At 40.7% G+C, this 16,652-nt stretch overlaps 1 protein-coding gene across 4 annotated transcripts in view; it reads right to left on the bottom strand.

Moving 5' to 3' along the window:
• LOC138023155 (carbohydrate sulfotransferase 11-like) overlaps positions 1-16,652 on the bottom strand; it is a 44,535-nt gene that overhangs the window by 12,743 nt on the left and 15,140 nt on the right. For 2 of the 4 annotated variants that reach the window (XM_068870199.1, XM_068870179.1), the window contains exons 1-2: positions 9,130-9,314; positions 2,400-2,446 (exon numbers count right to left, since the gene is read on the bottom strand). In XM_068870199.1, the coding sequence (XP_068726300.1) occupies positions 2,400-2,446; positions 9,130-9,208 (126 nt within the window). In that variant the 5' untranslated portion in view covers positions 9,209-9,314. Of the gene's footprint in view, positions 1-2,399; positions 2,447-9,129; positions 9,315-16,652 lie in introns of those variants that run through there. The other 2 variants (XM_068870192.1, XM_068870186.1) reach the window with 1 other exon arrangement.

A 16,652-nucleotide genomic window follows, 5' to 3' on the forward strand; every position in this document is an offset into this window, starting at 1 on the left:
ATTGAGCCTGGTGCCCGCCTCGCCCGTTTGGCAGGGGAGGCGAGGAGACGGCTGACACTTCAGACTAGTAAAATATACTCTGGTCGTAGATGTAATTGGTCAACAAAGTCATGATGTTATTGGTCGACTCTCGGTTAAGCCTGATGCGACTGGTTGTGAAGACTGTTAGCAGTCGCAACAATCACTGTTTATACTCTTCAAAAACAAACGAACAACACTGCATGAAGACACAACTGAAAACTGGCGCGACTATAACGTGCTCAATATATATACCGAACATATGACAAAGTCAGGCCAAAGCGGTTACAATTCTCTCCCTAGGGTAAGATCAAACGTCAGCTTGTAAAGGCGCCTGTGGCTGCCACTATCAGTCTATACTTGATGTCACCCAACCAACGCATGTATGCCAAAGGAGGACAAACCACATTACCGGGGTCTCCCCGCTACTCTTTAAGAACATTGTGTGGGCTCTGTAACCGTCCCACAATGTTGATTAACAGGAAAGGTTGTGGGACGGTCCCTACGGGTTATAGTCCTTATCCGAGAAGACTTGAAAGTCTAACCATTTGCAGATTTCATTATCTAAAAGGCAGCACTTTATCCTCAGCTATTTTAAGACCCTGTATATTGGTCCGGCCGGAGTCAATACCGGCCCGGTGCTTTTGAAACCAATTGAGCCACCGGTGCGCGGTGCTTAAGACAAAAAACGACACAAGGCAGACACCAGCTAGATCAGGACAAGAGAGAAGTAGGTAAGAGTGTTCCTATGGCCCTGATGTGCTCCCAGCACAGTCGCAAATTAGTTGTCATGTCCCTGAAAAAAAAATGACAGAAGCAGACATGTACACGCGTGACACTCTTCTCACGATTACTTAAAGAGGCGGCCCAGTCATTGTTGTTTTCGCGCGTAAAGTAGATTTGTTACTCTTACCTAATTCACTCTTGGTCAGGAATAACACCTCTTCCCGTCCCTTTCCGTCCCCCTACAAGCGACTTATCGACAACAACGACTGGCGGACTTATTTTAATAACACTGAATAATTCACCATATTACAGCGCGTTACTCGCGCTCGTGTTTAACATTAACAATTTGTCATTACGTTGCTTATTCGAGAAATTCGTACTTTGAACCGTTGCCAACTGTGCGGGCCGATTGCATTGTACAAAAATTGGGTTGTAATATTCGGGGATCATGATCGAAGAATATTGAAAGAGCTTGGAACATATAGTTTCTTTGTCGCAGCATGCCGACCAATTTTACCAACAATACGCTTTCAGCCATTAGACTAAGACAAAAATTTGGTTTTATCAACGGAGTTGATAATGTAAATTGGCCACCGTACAGAGATTCTAAAAGCTGACGTTTCGAGCGTTAGCCCTTCGTCAGAGCGAATCGAGGGATTATGGGTTACGTGTAGTTTTTATAGTAGAGTAGGAGCTACGCTATTGGTGGTAACATGGCAACGTGAAAAATAGGAATATATTAGTTAAATGAAAAGCGTTCGTTAATACCGTGAGGATTAAGGGTGCCGATTTGAAAGATGAATTTTTGTTCCAGATTCTTCTTCCGTCGTACCTAGATGTAGGGAAAGGCCGCAGATAGCCATGTGTTTTTTTGGAGTGGTTAGGCAGATTAAAATGGCGAGCGACTGGCTTGGATGCATCCTTGTCATTCTTCTCAACATCGCGAAGGTGTTGTATACTACTTCCCCACCGACGCAGCACCACAGTTTCTTTAGAAACTACCCTTTCATTAGACTAAGACAGATCACTGTTTAGAGGTCTTCACAGCCAATGACAGGCTTAACTGACAGTCACAACTTCGTTGACCAATCACATCTACAATCAGAATATTTATACCACCTACTGACGTTACACAAATTATTTAACTCTGAAGGTTACCTCCGCTCAGGTTGTCGAAACGGGAGTCAATGTACTTCTCTTAGTTACGAGAAAGAAAAAATTGGATGTCGACACTGATAATTTTCTTGCCGCCAGAATCTTCTCCGAAGCTCTCCTTTCGCAAGGGAAAGACTACTTGCTAACTACTAATACCAGGCTCTGCTTATCAGCTGTACACACTACAGGGACAAACAGATCGAGTGGGGTAAAATAGGTTCTTTGCAGCTGGCGATCACATGGTACAATAACTGCTATACTGGAGAGCACACTGCCTACTGCGGCATCTAAAACAAATAAAATTTAATTGACGTTGCATGGTTTTGGATGTCCCAGTGCACAATGGCGGTTTTTGTATCATGTGATCGCCAGCTGCAAAGAAAACAAAGTTGTTAACAAAGCTGTCTGAAACACAGATTCAGCTAAGCAACAAAGAGACAAAATAATTCTAGGACATTTGTTGAAAAACTGAATTGGTAGTTCGCGGTTACCAAACTTACCGTTTGCAGGGTTGGCATTGGTGCTCTGCTGAATTTTGAAGCGAGCTCTGAAAAAGCGAATATTTAAAGCTAAACTTTCACTAAATTAAAGAAAAACTGCTTGCTATAAAATAGGCACAATGGTTTTGTTTTAAAAATACTGGAAAGGACAAAGACAGGAATGTTGTACCAGGGAAACTAATTTGTCTGAAAGAGATGAATTGCGTCAGTCTTTTCAAACGGCATTCCCGCTCCTCCTTCCCCTTAAAAATATCAGGAGCATTAACAAGTTATTTTATGGTTCCGTGATGACTTAAGAGGACTTTCGCAACCTGGGGTAATCCTCTGTCCCAGAATAAGCACGCTTTTTTGCAGTCTTGTGGTTTCGTTTTACAAATGTTTATTGAAAGTGCTCATGCCTTCTGTTAAAGCATTATTTACGTTTAATCTTCTCTCTTGAATGGACCTCTATCCCTCATTGAGTATTGTATGTCACTTGCTGTCAACGTGAAACTGCATGGCCGAAAAATTGGGCAGCGCGGAAATGATTAATATCCATTACCTCGGATAATGTAATTCTTGCTTTCTGATTGGTTCACTGAATCTCGGTTATCAGCAATTATAAATGCGTTTGACCTCATATGGAAATAAATTCGGCAAATATCTCTCAGCATTAACGGTTTAGCGCTGGGAATTCGCGTCACTTTCCGGTCGTTTCTTCAACTAAAATAAAACTTAGCAAAACCGCAGGTTGAGAATTTAATAAAACAATAATTCCATTCGGCCTTGTTGGATACGAGATTGGTAATAGCCAACTCGGCGCTACGCGCTTCGTTGGCTATTTACCATCTCGTATCCAACGCGGGCTCATGGAATAATTGTTAATTAGTATAATTTTCAGTGGTGAATGTAATAGTTCGGTGTTTTATTCACCGCTCTATTCGGTGAACATAACGTTTTGGAGGCGCGGCTGCTAACCTAAGCAAGTACTTTTCATTTCTTTTTTAATCGTGTTTTAGCACTTTGTTTTGCACTTTCTTGATATTTACCGCTGAAAATTATACTAAAACAGTTATTCGCCTCAGGTTCACTGAATACTGGGGAATAGTTACCACGTCAACGTCTCGGTAAAAATTATACACTTAGAGTGCCCCTAACCCTTCAAGTTATATTTTTGTGGTAGATTTTGACATCTTTCAAGAGCTTGTTTTCGAAAAAAAATTTCAAAAATATTGAATCCGGGCTTTTTTTACGAGCGCTGAAAGTGGAGGTGGTCTTGATTATTTTTTCACCTATCGTTCGCATCAGTCCCCCACTCGGCCAAAGTATCGAGCGTGACGTAAAAAAAGGACATCGTGCAAGCTTGAGTTGTTGGGATGTGTGAAGATTAGCGGAGAACACAGAGAAAATGGTTGAAAAGTTCGTGGTTTATGGATGCAGCAACCTAACAATAAACAGAAGGGAATCGGCATGCATAAGATTCCTTCTGATAGCGATCTGACGGCTGAAGTTCGCTGGTTTCGTCTGCTAGCCGCTTCGTAAGAACTTCTTGCTTGTTTTTTTCTTCTTTTTGTTGTCTTTAATTTTTGAGCCATTCTTCATCAGTGAGAGGCTCGTCCATACAGGCTTGCAATTCGCTGTCTGATTCTTTGTCGGCAGTCGAACTTTCTGATAAAAGTTCTTGATTTTCTCGTTGCTCCGTCTCTATTTCTTGAAAATCCAGGCATTCCGAATCGTCCGAAAGATACTCTTCCGTACTTGAGTCGGAAAACTCTTTGGAAGAGGACATATTTTCAGACCAATTGTAAGTTTTCACAAATAATCTTCGAACTCGCACTCTTATGTTATGGAATGGTGTCCTTTTCTTACGTCACAGCTAAAAAAAAGTGTTAGATATCAGACGCGACACCGCGGCAAAATGAGTGCGCATGCTCCGCTTCGAAGACATTTGATTCATTTGATTCGAGCTTTTGAGCTCTTTGCTTTTGAGTTTATTCGGCGGTGAAGGAAAAGTTCTATTGGACCTTTTGTTGATCAAGATCTCACGCTCAACATGGACTCGACAGAAAAACTAAACAGTAGTTCCGAGTTGTTTCCAACGAGAAAGTCAAAAGAGGTAAGCTTATTTTAGGCATGAAATATATTTATTTGTTTATGTCGTTTCCATGGAAGTTATCTTTGCCAAACCATGTTTGCTCGTGTTTCGGTCACACCGTTGAAGACCTAAAAGTTGTAAATTTTAAACTGACAACATTTTTCGTTTAATGTTTTTCGCTTAAGGGCAATTCCTCTAAAAACGCTAAGGGTTTTGACACAACAGAAGTTTTAACCTCTGACATGTGATACGAGAGCCATGGATTTTTCTGTGACCTGGTTCTCCACAGCAAGAGCAATGGTTTGTATGGTAGATGGTGATGCTCTTTCCTTTCCAGCTCTTTGTTGCTTTGCAGGACACACTAGGTTGTGGTATGATTAAATTTAATTGATCTCTAGATTTCTGTTGATTTCATTGTCCCAGTCATCTGACCTGAAGAAATCTTGTGTTGATATCTGGCTGGCTGTCATTTTGACTGTCATTACTTTCAAGATGTGAGCAACTGTTTTTACCTGCATTGTTAGACAAAACCTCTTATTAAGGGAGTCAGTTCAGTTGTTTAGTTTTTTTATAAAGGGATCTTTACAAATAGGGCACAGATTTCCATGTTTTTTTCAAGTATCTTAAGTGACATCTGTGCATGAAAATGACCAAGAAATAATAATATTATTGCTTTACTTTGATCAGTTTCCTGTTGTTTCTTAAACATGTCATTTATTCTTATTTCAGTGCTTTCTTCCTAGTGTGTGTGTGTGCTGATCTGGTCAAACCATGCATGGCAAGCAACGTTCCAGATTGTTTTCAGAGATTGCGATGAGGATTTCAGCATTGAATATTTTATTGGTTTTGTGATGAAAAAAGCCAGGGTTGTTATTTATCTCTCATTTTTCATGAGATCCTGCATGATGACAACAGTATTACTGCAAATTAAACATCACAGATGTGAGCATGTCAGTGATTAATACAAGATGGTTTCCAAACAGCTCTTCAAAATTGTCTAGAAAAGGGACGATAATTATTTACTTGCCACCCCTTTTAAGTCAATGTTTGAATAAGCAAATATAATTGGTTTTTTAATTCAAGTAAACTGTCTTACTTTCATTAAAGACAGCTGTATGTTATTCTAGTCTTTCTCTTGCTGAGCATGGGTTTGGATATTAACTTCTGAGAATGCTCCTACTTGTAATAGTCTTAATAATGAATATACAGTACTTACAACAATAAAATTAGAGAGATATTTGAGTTACTGTATATTGTGTTTTGTGGTAACACATACCATAGTAGTTGTTGTGGTTGGTGTTGTTGAAAAGGAATCAGATAGAGTCATTGTGGGTCCAGATAGAGCCATTGTGGGTCTATCATTGGGTAGTGAACTGGATCAGTTGTGCACAATAAAATGTTAGAGTATGAAGCAGAATGCCTTTTGTCTTGCTGGATGTATGATTACATTCCTCTCTCAGTATCTTTACACAAAATTAGGCTGGATTTTTGCTGGTGCAATGCATGCAAAAGTGAAATCAGTATTTTCCAAACACATGCAGGTGAATGGTTTCATTATCATGATTCTCATGTCTCCCCACCCTCATCCCAGTAAGGCTCTACAAGGTGATCGACAAAGCTGGATAAAAAAATTACAGTTACCAGCCAGCTGCAGGAAAAATACTGAAAAAATATTTTCAACGATGGACCACTGCCAAACTCCAAGTAAAAGGGAAACATCAAGTAGCATTGGAGTCAAATTTATACTTAGTTTCAAAACTTTTTTGCGATCCTCTCTTAAAATTAAGACTTATTTTCTTTATTTTATTGCCTCGCTCATGTAAAAGTAACTAGTGTTGTAAAATATGAGAATGGAGGGCAGGTAAGTGACTTATCCAAGTTGCCGAATGAGTGGGATGCGGGCATGAAAAGAACTTAAGCTTATTTCTCACTTTAAAATGATTCCAATGAAACAAACAGAGGATTTCCTCATTCAACAGGAGCAACATAAGCCATCTTCGCAGAAGGAATTATCATTCTGCCCTTGCAAAGATGTTTAGCCGGCGTTTTCCTTCTCAGTGCACAGTTTGCCCCCCAGAGGTTTACCAACGCAGAGACCATCGCGACTAATAAAATTTTTGCTCTAGCGCTCGAATGCAAGGTAAAATTCTCCTGGTTTGAAGTATAGTTTTTGGTTTGAAAAGACACATGGAAGATTAGTCTTTCAGGAAGCTCTCTTCAAAATTTAAACCTTATCAAAGTAGTGTTGTCCTTATCATCGCAAAATGAAAACAAACACAGAGAATTTAAATTGCCGCCATTTTGCCGCGCTGTTGTTTCTATTGCAAATTTAATTGGTACCAGTCCCTCGCGCGTGGAAACGATTCGCGCGTGGCTCAAGCCTGCGCACTCATTTTGCCGCGGTGTCATCAGACGCTTCTCATTGGCTTGTTCCTAAGGAGCCCACGAGAGAATAATTTGTCCAGCGGGGCTTATAGAGCGCAGAAAATTACAAATTTTACTAACTTCAAGCGCTCGTAAAAAAATAAGGGTTCAACATTTGTGAAAATTTTTTCCGAAAATGAGTTCTTGAAAGATGTCAAAATCTACCCCCAAAAAAGTAAGTTGAAGGGTTAGGGGCACTTTAATGTATGGTCCCGAGGGAAACAGTTCATTTCCGAGGGAAACATCAGGACTAGAGGGAAAACAAAACTAACTAGTTTCTGGAGGGACCGTATATTAAGTGCTTTCTTATATAGTTAGACTTTTCCTTCAACAACGTAGGTCCGGATACATTTGAGTTTGACCAAGAGCTCGTGACCGAGAATCAACCGATCACAGTGCTCGTTTTGTTGAGTGAAAGTCTAGGTACATAACAATCATCAATATTTATTTCGCCCTCGGCGAATAATTGTTAATTAGTATAACTTGAGAGCTGAAGAAAGAGTTTCCAGCAATTTGATTGGCTGAGAGATTCCTTATATGACGCTATTTTCACCGCGCTAGGCGGTGAATGTAAAGCAAAACAAAATGGCTGCCAGTAGCCGGCCGACGAGGACATCTCGGAAATAAAGGCAACGCAAAATGCAACCAAGTATGGTATTAAACTTTTCAAATGTAAGTCAGCCTTCTCCCAGAGCTAGCATCACCATAGCCTGCTTGGGCGTCTGATACGTGTTTCGTGAAGTAGCACAATAGAGTCGTAATTAATTTGCAAAGTTTTATTTAGTAATTGTCGGCAAGGAAACAAGACGGAAGCCATTACGAGAAAACAAACTTGTTGTCAATCAGGGTGGCCTTAAAACTGATTTGCTAAACAAACTATCGATTTCTTTGTTGTTCAGCTCTGAAATTATACTAAAATAATTATTTGCCCCAGGCTCAGTAAATATTGGCAAATAATTGCTAAATATATGCAACTACAGATAGTTTTCAACCACGTGATGAGACGGACATGCTCGTGCACAAAACAATAGCAAATTATGACTCATGTTTTGCATTAAATGCGAGTCAAATTCCCCAAAAACTTTTTTCTCTGTTGTTCTGTGCTCCAACATGGCTATTGTGACGTCAGGGGAAAACCATATATAGATATTTAAGGTGTAATGCGTCCGTGGGAAGGATGAAAAACTAGTTGCCTAGCGACGTGGGAAAGAACAACCGAAAAATCAGAGTCCAAGGCAGGATTCAAAACTGCGACCTCCCCAACTCTGTTCGGATGCTCCACCCAGTGCACTGAGCTACTGGAACTTCGACCTAGTTCCCAAGCCCCTAGTTTCCCTTGGGGAGCTACTGAGGTTAACCTGCAATCAGAGAAAACCGTTGGGAAGGTTAGCACTTTTGACGTCTTCTTTGCATTTCTCCCCACCCCCCCTTATTCAATGTTGTACAAAACTGAAGGGTTTTTCCTTCTTCTTCCCCCTTCGCCCAATTCAATGTTCGAAGATAACACAACAATTTCCCATTAATTAAAACTATTTCTTTTGCGCTTTAACCGAAGCGGGGTTGAAATACAGCTCTTCCCGACTACTTTTTGTCTATGATAAATACCACGAGAGTTGTAAGGGTTCAAAGCAGATTTCCTACTCTCATACAATCATAGACAAAACCGTTGGAAAGGTTAGGGCTTTTGACGTCTTCTTTGCTTCTCTACACCCCACCCCCCCCCCCCTCCCCTCCTTATTCAATGATTGTATTTTCCCGGGAGTTCTAGGAGTTCAATGATGGCGGTGGAGCATCCGACCAGTGTTGCCCAGGTCTTAGGTTCGAATTAAAAACTGAACGACGGATATGAGATTTCCAACATTTTCATTGGCTCGCCGGACACAGGCTATCAGTTCATATACCTGGTTACCTAATACGGTCAAGGAACGCGTCAGCAATAAAGCGTGCTGAAAACATTTTTGCAGCTCTGAAAAATATGACCGACAAAAGCCGTTTTGGACGGAAATAGACCGAGGCAGAAATCAATATACTTCAGTCGACAATACTACCCCAGAAACACCATGGAGTTTTTAATAAAACAATTGCTCTACTTGGGCGCCTCGTTGGTTTTCTGTCACTGTCCTATCCAGCGCGCCCTCGTAGAATAATTGTTAAATATCGATTCTGTTATTCTTAGATCGCGGTGGTCTTTCATTAAAAAAAATTGAACTCTAAGGAAATATTGGAACTTACCTGAGAAAATAGCTACCGCCAAGACACAAACCACAATGAGGAATATGAGCTTGGTAATTTGTACACCAAGCAAGCGCATTTTTTTACGGGATCAAGTTGAAAGAGAACAATAAGATACTTGCTGTCGGAGTGTACACAGTGCATACACAAAGCCAACAGGGCTTTCAAGTCCCAAAGGATTTTCGTGCCCTGAAAAAGGCAAAATGAGCAATATTCAGGAAAACTTGCCTAGCACACACGTCAGCGTATACATCATTTTGCCTAAGAGCATAAAAACATTTTGTTATCAATAAAAGATGTGGGTCCCCGACTTTGTTTTGAGATATGAGCAACTAAAGCCAAATATATGGTGTTTTTGCTGGGCTTTCAGGTTGCCAAGGTAACCTTTCAACAATGACCGCCTCTTATTCGGCAATAATCGGTGTTTCATATGGTAAAATAACATTGCTGTTACCTGATACAGTCTGTAGTGTCAGTCTTTCTGAAGAGTTTCTCTTCAACGTGTTAAAACTGGTTAGAGCCTCCTTAATGGAATTCAAGCTTTCCAAGCTGTTAGTTAGAGTTGACCATGTGTCAAGCTGGTGATTCACAGGGAGATAGACTAATTATCGAGTTAGGATTTCGTGTTGGATTTTCGAGTTGGAATTCGAGTTGGATTTTCGACTGAGTTGGCCAGGTAAAATGAAGACGGCAGACCAGGGGTACAATGCAGACTAAGGTTATAATGTAACGGTTGAAAAAGCAAGCCAAAAGCCTTTAGAAGTGCTAACACCTTGGCCAGGAACGCTTTTCACTCACCTGTGGTAAACTATCTACAAGTGCTCTCGCGGGATGTAGTACAGGCCTCGGGACCAAATCCTTCAGATCAAACTCCTCAGAGATCGGTTTTTTATACACCAAAGATCATGGTATCAAACGTAATGTCTTTGTACCAAAGTTAGTGGAAGTGCAAGAATTTCTCCTTCGTACTCAAGTTGATCTCGCCTTTATTACCGAAACGTGGCTGAAACAAACATCGCAAACACCGTTGTAGATATTCCTGGTTATTCCATCATTCGGAGAGATCGAATGTCGAACGATCATGGCGGAGTTTGCCTCTATATTAAAGAAAACGGTTCCAGATTCAAACAACTTCAAGAATTGTTCTTTTGTGACGATCACGAAGTCTTGTGGGTACAATTACGGCCAAACCGCCTGCCAAGAGGTTTCTCATCCCTTATTGTTGCTGTAGTTTACCATCCTCACTGGGCTGAGACCGAGAACTCCTCTATGCGCGAGCATTTGTTCAGGTCTCTCTCTTTTGCTGAGTCGAAATTCCCAACTGTGCACTTATTGTTGCGGTTGACTTTAATCGCCTCGACATTAAATCATTGAAGAAGCACTTTCGTCTTAAGCAAATCGTCAAAAGCCAACCAGAAAGGACGCAATCCTCGACTTGATACTGACCAACTTACATTAATTCTATGATGGATCCACGTCATTTTCCGCCTTTCAGTCTTTCAGACCATAATACCCTAGCAGCAGAACCAAGGACTCGTGTTAGCAGTCGCTCAACAAAGTATTCAAGCGTGATATGCGAGCAAGCCGCAAAGCCGAAATGGGAAGATTCTTAAGCAGTATGGATTGGCTAGTCTGTTTACCTCCTTTGAACGCTGCGAAGACATGCTAAGCATGTTGTGTGAAACAGTCCACGCGGGTCTTGACCTTCTCATACCAGCTCAAGTCTTCCACAAAGAAAGTTTTCGCGTTTGTTCATCTGACGCCCCGTGGATGACACAGCATTTCAAAATCACATAATTCTGAAATAGACACAAAAGCTTTCCATAATAAGGGCCCCAAATCACAGTGCCAATACAAGCTGTACAGGAACGTTGGTTTAAAACCGCGAGAGGAAAGTATGTTAAAGCAAATTTCTACAAGCGTAATTTAAAGTTTGAAGAATATGAAGGAGAAAAAAATCCCAAGGGTGCTGGTGGAAAGGCAAGTTAAAAAGACTACAAGCGGAGCCCAGCAACATTCAAAGCGATTTGATCATGTCAAAGTCCAGGCTCATGGATGTTCAAGCACTTTCTCCACAATGACCTGGGCCGAACCGCAATCAACGATGCCTCCTTTTAAGAAACTTCCTACACGAGTTATCGTCTGCACCAGCGCGCACAGGGACTCGTACTACACCACTGACGAAAAAATCTCTTCAATCGAAAATTCCCTGATACATCGGAGCTCCGTATACACAAGTTGTTGTCGAAACTCAATCCAAATCAAAGGCAGCGAGCCAGGGTGCCTGAGATGCATATAACCCTAATTGGTTACTACGTGAATACGCTGAACCTCGCGTTTATCCAGTTCGTAAAGATAATAAGTTGCCTCTTTTGTAAACACACGTCTACCTCAACATGTGGCAAACTCTGCCAATGTGTCACCATTTACAGAAGAAGAAACCAGTAAATGACTTAAAGAAAGATACTTAAGACCTCATCTCTTTAACTTCATGTTCTCACGAAAATTGCTCAAATTGTATCGTGGCCGATATGTGACAGCCGGCTGTCTTAAAAGTTCTCAGATCCAAACCAGTATGGGTGCTATTCCTAAGTCATCAATCCAACTCAAGCTTTAATACACATGGTACACAACCTGGGCGATGGAGCAATGTATGATGGAAAATGGCCTTTTTTTGCAAACAGCTAGAGTGATACTTTTCGATCTACCCCCCCCCGAAAAGCTGTTTGATCTCATAGACCACTCGATCTGTGGTAGGCAAGTCTCGGGTTAGATTAGATTTACCGAATAACATTCAATCAATTGGATTGATCGAGCTTTCTAAATCTGACCGTTCTCAGCGAATCAAATTATCTGATAGGCTGCTTCTCTGAGTGTGGCACCTGTGCCAGTCGGGGGTCCCTCATGGGAACTAAAACTGCCGTCAATGGTTGTTCCTTGTCCTGATCAACGACTTGGAAATCAGCTCTTTAAAAGATCAGCTCTTGGAAATATGTTGATTGAACACGACAATATCTGAGATTTTGTTGCCAAAAGGTAATTTAAGCAAGTCAAACACTTATTACCAATCAAGTTATCCAGTGGTCTGTCGACAAACAGAGTTCAACTAAACCAGCGACAAAAAGTGTGTAAAGAGCTGCGAATTTCTTTCGCCAAGAAATCACCCGGAGTTCAACCTATCCTTATCAACGGAGCAGGAATTAGAAATCGTTCAAAGGTGCAAAGTTGCTTGAGCCGTAACAATATACACATAATCTTTCGCTGGAAACAATCATAGTCTAGATAGTCAAAAAAGCAGCCAAGCGAGTTTTGTATTTTCTGGTACAGCTAAAAAGGGCAAAAGTGCCACTTTAGTGCACCTTCTGCTATTCTATATCCACATGTGTTAGAATCCATCCTAACTTACGCAAGTACCTGTGTTCCCACAAATGCAACTAAAAAGTATTTGAAAATCGACCTGGGAGCGCACTCCAGAAAAGAGAATTGGCAATCATTCTGCCATATGTATAGCGGTACAACGCTGCTATATATTTTCTTTGGTATTCAATTGAGATTAATACTTATAAATGAAGCTATCTGCGATAAGATGGTTCGGACGCCATAGTAAAAAGTCAGTGATAACCGTTTAAATAAGCTGCTCACTCCCAAGAACAATTCAATACTTTTCGCGTAGGCATAACAGCTATTTTTTCCTATACCAACGTGGAAACCGACCGTTTCAAAAATACATTTATTTAAATCCAGTTCTTAACAGAAACAATGACCATTGACTTTAACATTGAATTTTAATTGGATTTATAAGCAATAACACTTTATACTTAGTTTTGTAATTTATCTATTATAGTGTTATGAATATGTAATTCAGCCTTCACGGGCTGCCATGTATTCAGTCAATAAACTATATATCTAATATCTATCCTATCTATCTATCTATCTAGCTATCTATCTTGTTTACTTGTACTGACAAACACACCAGAGGGTCGAAAAAGCACGATCCCATTCCTCTTGATTGATTTCAGCAAAACCTTTGACATAGTTCCATCCTATCTACCAAACTAAAATCAAGAAAGACATTCAAACATCTGTGGCTCTGGATCCAATCATCTTCTTGGAAAGTAGATCCCAAACAAGTAAAGCTTCGGGTTGTACTAGGTCCGGCAGGAGTTCCACAAGGCTCTGTAATATCACCGCTACTATTTAACATTGTGATTGACGACTTTGATGATTTCATTCCAGAGGAACTTCGTGAAGAGGAATGATGTGTAAATATTCAGAGGGACTGTACCGAGTTTGAATGTATCCCAAAAGGTAGTGAATCTAAACTGCAAATAGTGTCTTGGACACGTCTGCAGGAGCTGGTCTCTATAAACAACATCATGTTGAATCCAACAAAGACGACTGATATGTTGATCTCTTTCCAGAAATCGCCAAATCAACCCGACGCTCTGCATATCAAAGATGTGTATATAGAAAGAGTACTTAAATTTAAATTACTCGGCGTCTGGCACCAAAATACAATGGGGGAGATACCACATTGAACAAAACTGTCAAAAAGGCAAAAAACAGGATTTACTATCTACGAAAAACCAGAAAAGCAGGTATGCCATTGGAAGTCGGCTGAACCCTTTAGTGTTCTAAAAATCCTCCTCTCTTGGAATATGCGTCAACGGTTTGGGGCGGGCCTGCCCCAATACCTTGCAGATGACCTCCAAAGAGTACAAAACAAGGAGTCTGGCCATCATGGATGCTGCTAGATCAACCCTAGCATCATTAGATGAAAGACGATCACAGTACCTAATGTGACAAGAGAACTCGAAAGAGCATTGAAACAATGATGAACACACTAATCAAGTATTTATTACTACACATGGTAAATAGGAACTATAGCCTTAGGCTCAAATCACAAAAAAATAATGGAAAAATAACAAGACTCAGGAAAACTAAAAGAATTAGGAGTGCTTTATATCTACAGCAACAAGACTAATTCAAAGATAATCATAGTTAAAACCTATTTAGTGTACCTTTGAAATCTTAATTCATGCGTTTTGATATATGTTTATTTTACATGTAATTTACTGTATCTTTTTCCGAAGGTCGATAATAGAAAGTTATTATATTATCATTATCACAAGGCACATTGTTTACAACGACAAGAGATGGTGAGCTGAGAATCTGTGAAGATCTCAGAGAGGCGAATACGGCTGTCATACGAGAAAGGTTTCCGATTTTCCGCGGATCCAAGATCTGCTCCGGTCAACTCAGTGGAGAAAAGATGTTTTCAACATTGGAACCAAGGAAAGAGTATGGCAAATAAGGTTGCCAGAGAAGTCACGAGAGAGTACTTCTTCCATGGCGGGCTGGAAAGGTTCTACTAGTTTAAAAGGTTGCAATTTGCGTTGGGGGGTTGGCGTCAGCTCCAGAGGCGCATCAAAGCGTTATGAGCATTGTGCATGAAGGACACTGGGTTGGTGTGATGAAAACTATACTGTGATGATATCGTTGTGTATGGATCGACCCCAGAAGAAAACTGGTGGAAACTAACGCGACGACGTTGGATACCTCGCGAACCTCGGGGATCAGGCTGAATGCAACGAAAATGTAATATGAGAGTGTCCGAATTGAAATTCTAGGACCTATTATTCCAGCTGATGGGGTGTTCGACCAGTCCAAGGTAAGGTGAATCAAGCCATTCTCGAGGCACCTTTTCATATGATCAAGCTCAATTCCGATCATTTCTCGAGTAGCATCACATATTTGTTACAATACGGGCTCATCTAACAACATTTACTGGCCCCCTAAGGAAGCCTGACACAAAAAGGAAGACGTGGAGGTGGGACAACAGCAGAGAAATCAGCTTAGAAGGAAATTCAAGGAATTGATAACCGAAAAAGCCCCCGTGTTTTGCCTATACTACTCAATGAAAGCAGAAATCAAATTAGTGGTTGGATGGCCAGCCCCCTGTTTCCTGGGTTGTGTGGTGTTTATTCAAGAAGTAGAGAATCCAACGCGCCCCTGTTACTTATGCATCACGAAGCTTAACAGATGGTGGATAAAAGAATTGCGGCGATTCAACGTGAAGCCTTAGCTGTACTTTACGGACTTCAAAAGATGCCAAAATAAACTTTTGCTCTAAGCATAAACAACTGGAGCTTTTTTCTCCTTTGCGTGTATTGGTCTATAATTAAAATTAAACGCAGTTGCACTTCTCTTAATTCTTACCAAATTTACATGATAAGATAACCACACAACACGGAAAAGTTACTAACATACTCTGATCTGGACCTGCATGGACAAGGTAAAACATTAAGTGTCGGAACCATTTTATATTAAGCCCTTTATAAATTCTTTTGATAAGACCCAGGATCATGTTGTACGTAATTCACTACTTTATATTATTTTATAGGATAAATGTTAGTTGCTGGTAAACCAAGCCATCATTACGAAACCGGAGTGTTAACAGCGGCCCTCGGGAAAGCAGGCAGAGTGAATAGGTGTTACCTTTCAGTGATTTACGTAAAAGATTACGTTGAACTCCATTAGTTTTTTTAACTCCAGGAATATGGATTTCTTGATCGACATGTGAAATCGGTGGACACAAGTCATTTGGGAAGTTTACCACAGGCTTCGGCCACTTTAAACGAGTCGGACGCGGTGTTGCTATCGCTAGCCCAGGCAGATGGCTGTGATATTCGAATGGGTGTAATTCAAGGCTCCTTTATAATATCTAATATCGGGCACTTTCTTTTTCGTAATCTTCATAACTGATGATGATTACGAAAAAAGAAAGGGCACGATATGTAGACATGATAAGGAAGCCCTTGAAGTACACACGCTCGCATAGCAATCAAGCTAGATTCCTTTTTTGTGATGGCAACTCTCGGTTCTCGGGCGTTAGATCATCTTTCCCGACAATATTTACATGTGCATCGTTATACAACTTTTGTGGCAGTATGCCATGCGCCCCTTCTGTAAATGCCTTGGCGAAAGACCAGGAAAAACAAAAATCTACGTGCCTGCCTTCACTCTGCTGTGGCGCGCCTTTATCATTGATAGCGTGCACACCACTAAGTGGGTAAGCACTATTAGAGAATCATCCAAGCAGATATACGTCCAACCCAGTTGATTTCGTATCAGTAAGGTCATGAGGATATTCAGGTGTTCTCACTGCACATTATTTCTGGATTTTGTAGCAACGGTCCTGCAGTAGATGAGAAGGTTATGGCTACCTCACAAGGAAATTCCAGGAATAGATGTTCTCGCCGAGGAAAAAGGAAAACCAAGAATTTGGTACATTTAGCAGAGTTGCCCTGTTAGCTTATGTAACAATTTTTGGTAATCTCTTCGACTTAACTCTGGTAAGTGGCTGACAATTAATGGAAAATTAAAATACACTTGAATTTGTCATCCACAGGCCATGAATGTAAGATAAGGTGTGTTTTCGTTATAGACTATCAAAGTCAGCGGCAGCATATAGCAGCTTAGGATTGTATGGGTCAGTAGCCACCTAAAACAACACTTTTGAA

The sequence above is a fragment of the Montipora capricornis genome, chromosome 2 (genome assembly GCF_036669925.1).
Source record: "Montipora capricornis isolate CH-2021 chromosome 2, ASM3666992v2, whole genome shotgun sequence".
Taxonomy (NCBI): Eukaryota; Metazoa; Cnidaria; class Anthozoa; order Scleractinia; family Acroporidae; genus Montipora; species Montipora capricornis.